The following is a 1381-nucleotide window of genomic DNA, read 5'->3' on the forward strand; positions in this document are numbered from 1 at the left end:
GATCAGCCAGAGCCACAGGGAGGGGATCAAACCACTGGTCTGAGATCAGCCAGAGCCACAGGGATCAGCCAGAGCCACAGGGAGGGGATCAAACTAACACATGGACAGAATTAGGATCAAGGGGCAGAAAACAGAACCAGATGAATAACCTACCCTCTGTATTCTGTCTCTACCTTACTGGATCTATAGCTATTCAGGGACCTTGCAGACCTGTACCACGGGGACATTTCTAAACTGGAGCTGTTTCCCGGAGGTCTCCTAGAGTCTGTGGACGGTCCTGGTCAGGTCTTCTCCTCTATCATACTGGACCAGTTCAACCGCATCAGGAACGGGGACCGCTTCTGGTTCGAGAACAAACAAAACGGGTAGGAAACAACGTGAGATATTAACCTCATACGGTAATCGGATGAAACTGTCAGCGTTAGTTGAAACCTCGATTTCCGTCATTCTCACGTTCGCTCGAAAGCTTGGATGGATACCTGTGAGAACGTAAGCCTACGAATGAAGTAAACGATAGCCTGGGGTGTTGAACTAGACGTTGACCTGAGGAGACACACGACGAATGTCTGTTATGATCAGCTTTTTTGCGTCACTGTTTTGGGTGACATCGGCATAACATTTCCAGTCGATCTGACAACTCCTTCTGGTTGTTCCTCAAGTCTGTTCACAGCTGAAGAGATGCAGGTCATTCGGAACACAACCTTTCATGACGTCATTACAGCGGTCACCAGCGCGGAGGCTGGGGACATACAGAGAAGAGTCTTCTTCTGGAAGGATGGTAAAGATCATATCCTCTCTGTATTTATATTTTTGCCAATACAAATAAGCAATGTACCATAGTGTTCCCTGTAGCTCCAAAATGTTGACTGTAGTTGCTGCTGGTACAGTAACAAATCTGTCTGTCTGTCTGTCTGTCTGTCTGTCTGTCTGTCTGTCTGTCTGTCCCAGGTGACCCTTGTCCCCAGCCCTCTCAGGTCACGACCTCTGAGCTCCACCCCTGCACCAACGCCACCAAGCTCAACTACTTTGACGCCGGGAGTAAAGCCGGCTTCGGCATCCTAGTCATCTGCCTGTTCCTCTTTCCAGTTGGTCGGTATCCGATGTTAACCAATCAGAATCCACATGCACATTTTACATGAGGTTATTTTGATAGTCTTATCCAGAGTGACTTACGATCAGTTCATTTAATTAAAGTAGGTAAAACCAACCAAATATCACAATTTTCGACAGGGGAAAACAATAGCAAGTAAAACATTTTAAAATAGCAGATTTTGACACACAATCATTTTGATGACGTTGTTCCCATCCCAGTGAGCCTACTTAGAGAGACATAACATGTTATGAGCCTTATTATAAGTGTTAATGATTCTCTGTTGACCAC

At 46.1% G+C, this 1381-nt stretch overlaps 1 protein-coding gene across 1 annotated transcript in view; it reads left to right on the plus strand.

The window, feature by feature from the left end:
* The window catches only part of LOC112070024 (dual oxidase 1-like), a 52375-nt gene that overhangs the window by 11887 nt on the left and 39107 nt on the right, over nt 1-1381 (plus strand). The window contains 3 exon segments of the mRNA XM_070438809.1: nt 190-365; nt 660-778; nt 949-1136. Coding sequence (XP_070294910.1) covers nt 190-365; nt 660-778; nt 949-1136 — 483 coding nt within the window.

Source organism: Salvelinus sp. IW2-2015, unplaced genomic scaffold, assembly GCF_002910315.2.
Source record: "Salvelinus sp. IW2-2015 unplaced genomic scaffold, ASM291031v2 Un_scaffold1203, whole genome shotgun sequence".
NCBI lineage: Eukaryota > Metazoa > Chordata > Actinopteri > Salmoniformes > Salmonidae > Salvelinus > Salvelinus sp. IW2-2015.